The following is a 2,434-nucleotide window of genomic DNA, read 5'->3' on the forward strand; positions in this document are numbered from 1 at the left end:
TCCAGATGTCAGCTGTGGAGCCCCCCCTAAAATCTCCAATGGGCGCATTGCAGGCACTCTGCAGGAGAGGTACCTGCCCGGTGCCAGAGTGCGCTATCAGTGTGAAAGCAATTTTCAGATGATGGGTGGAAATGACATCATTTGTTCAAATGGTCAATGGTCACAAGCACCAGTTTGCAGAGGTAGGAATCTGTGCTTTCCCCTTGCCTGTCAGTGTAGAGGCGACTGGGTCTCTACCTAAGTACTCTCAAGACCTTGCCTTTTTTACTTCTGTTTCCTTTGGCAACTCCAATTTTGTACTTGCTATTGCTTCCTTTTACAGCACCTTATTTTGACACTTTTAGAAATAATGGGAATATTTCCGTCAGCACCAAAAACATTCCTGAAGCAGCAGGGCCTAGAAGGTGCTGTTCTTTCTCCTGTAYGCTTTTGGTATTTCCCCGGTGTCCAGCACTTCAGTGACTTCCAAGGGACAGACACGTAAGGGCTTCCTTCCCTCATGAGTTCAGAGCTGTCGTGGAGCATCTGAATGGAAGCTGCAGTTGGGCAGAGAATCAGCTCTTCTTCTGCACGGCTGCACTCYGACCAGTGCAGACCCCAGCAGAGACCCACACCTAAACCATGTATAAGATTGCTTAGGTGCATGGAAATGGAAAGATCATTCCTGTGACATTCCTGTGCTCCAGCCCTGTCCCGACCKGTGGCTGAGGGTGAACACAGCTCCGTGGAGCTGGCTCTGCTTACCCAGCCCTGAGCAGTGCAGGCTCACAAGCTCCTCCAGCACTGCCAGAGCTCTGCCCTTCAGCAGGGCATCACTTTGGCTGCTACCCCTGAGGCTTCCAGGAAGGCCAGGGCTCCGTGGGGAGAGACAAGGCTGCTGTGGTTCTCGTGTGTAAGTACAGAAACACTGGCTTTTTCTGGGAACTCCTATTGACCCTGCACCTCCTGAGTCCAGTGCTCTGCTGCCACTGCCACACCTCATTGCTTTCTCCATGGTGAACTCCTGTGACCCAGCTGAGGTAGAACATCTGCACAGAAAATGTAACAAGGCTAATTCCTTCCACTKTTGRCTGGCCAGATGAACAGCTYAACAAGTGCAAATGTAACTTTTSAGATGGYTCTTCTCAGRTGTGACATGTAAACCTCCTCMAGAAATTGCTGGTAGTAGAATTGATGGTTTTAAAAAGTCCAGGCATTTCCCTGGGGAGAGTGCAAAGTATCAGTGCTGGCAAAATTTTAAGATGACTGGAGCTTCCACTGTAATGTGCCAGAATGGAACCTGGMCAGAGCTGCCAATGTGCAAAGATCATTTCTCGCTCTGTCTCTCTTCATCCAGTCTCCTGGCAGTGCTAGCACCATGAAGCTGCCWCACTGGCACTGAGCATCTCAGTGCCCTCACCATGCACAGCTGCAATGGGTCTGGCACACTCAGGACAAGGCCACTGTCCCAGGTCTCTGTTCACATGGGATGACTTTATCAAGATGAGTGACCCAGGTGGCTTCACTCCAGGGGGCCAAATGCCACACCTTATGCAGGATAAGATGAAGCCCTGCAGACAGCTGCAAGCACTTCAGCCATGCTCACATGGGGTGAACTGGCARCTGTGACTCTGAACTGGAGAAATGAGAAATCCTTGCTCCTGWCASCCATTTGKTTTTCTCTCTGCTTTCMTCCATTTCTTTGTGTAGTATTGTGGGTAGTATTTCTAACCAGGCCTCCTCTGTGTTCCAACTTCCTCTCTGATTGGRAAATCTTTCAGGAGAAGGTGGGAGATGTGGCAGTCCTCCAACTATTCGAAGTGGAGATTTTCTTGGCCTAGACAAGAAAGAATATCAACAAGGTGATACTGTGGAGTACAAATGCCCAGATTTCTATATCTTGAAAGGACCTCCAAAAATCACCTGTTTCAATGGGCTATGGACAAACCCCCCAGTTTGTGTAGGTARGTGGAAGCATGGTGGGTGCTGGGTGGCCAAAGGCTGTGTGACTGCTCCTCTTGTCCTTTTCTCAGACCCTGAGGGCAGCACTGGTGCTGGGGCCAAGATGCTGGCAGGGCAGAGTGGCAGTGAGTCCTCCTTTTGTCCCAAAGGAGTTTCTTCCTGCAGTCAGCTTGTGTAGTCCCCTCTGCTGCCAACAGGTCCATGAAGAGTTGGCTGAACCCTGTCCTGGGAGGGGATCTCCATCACTGTGCAGAGCTCCTGAGTGCTCCTGAGCTGGGCACACTGCTCCACCCAGCAGGCTGTGAGCCAGCARGAGGGGTCTGCATGAGTGGCAGKGCTGGGACAAMYCAGGGTTGTCTCCATGATGAGGAAACAAATTTAGGGAAGTACTGAGCAGAAACAAAGGAGGGGTCTCGGAAAATAGATGGGGCTGTTCATTGGTGTCTGCTGTGCTTAATTCTTGCCCTGTGTGATTGCAGTTGAGACAAGGATT

At 50.6% G+C, this 2,434-nt stretch overlaps 1 protein-coding gene across 1 annotated transcript in view; it reads left to right on the forward strand.

The window, feature by feature from the left end:
• LOC130572516 (complement factor H-like) overlaps positions 1-2,134 on the forward strand; it is a 3,969-nt gene extending 1,835 nt beyond the window's left edge. The window contains exons 3-4 of the mRNA XM_057364229.1: positions 6-182; positions 1,761-2,134. Coding sequence (XP_057220212.1) covers positions 6-182; positions 1,761-2,119 — 536 coding nt within the window. The 3' untranslated portion in view covers positions 2,120-2,134. The remainder of the gene's footprint in view (positions 1-5; positions 183-1,760) is intronic.
• The last annotated feature ends 300 nt before the right edge of the window (positions 2,135-2,434 follow it).

Source organism: Malurus melanocephalus, unplaced genomic scaffold (assembly GCF_030028575.1).
Source record: "Malurus melanocephalus ecotype Western Australia unplaced genomic scaffold, MMel_1.1 scaffold_37, whole genome shotgun sequence".
Classification (NCBI taxonomy): Eukaryota; Metazoa; Chordata; class Aves; order Passeriformes; family Maluridae; genus Malurus; species Malurus melanocephalus.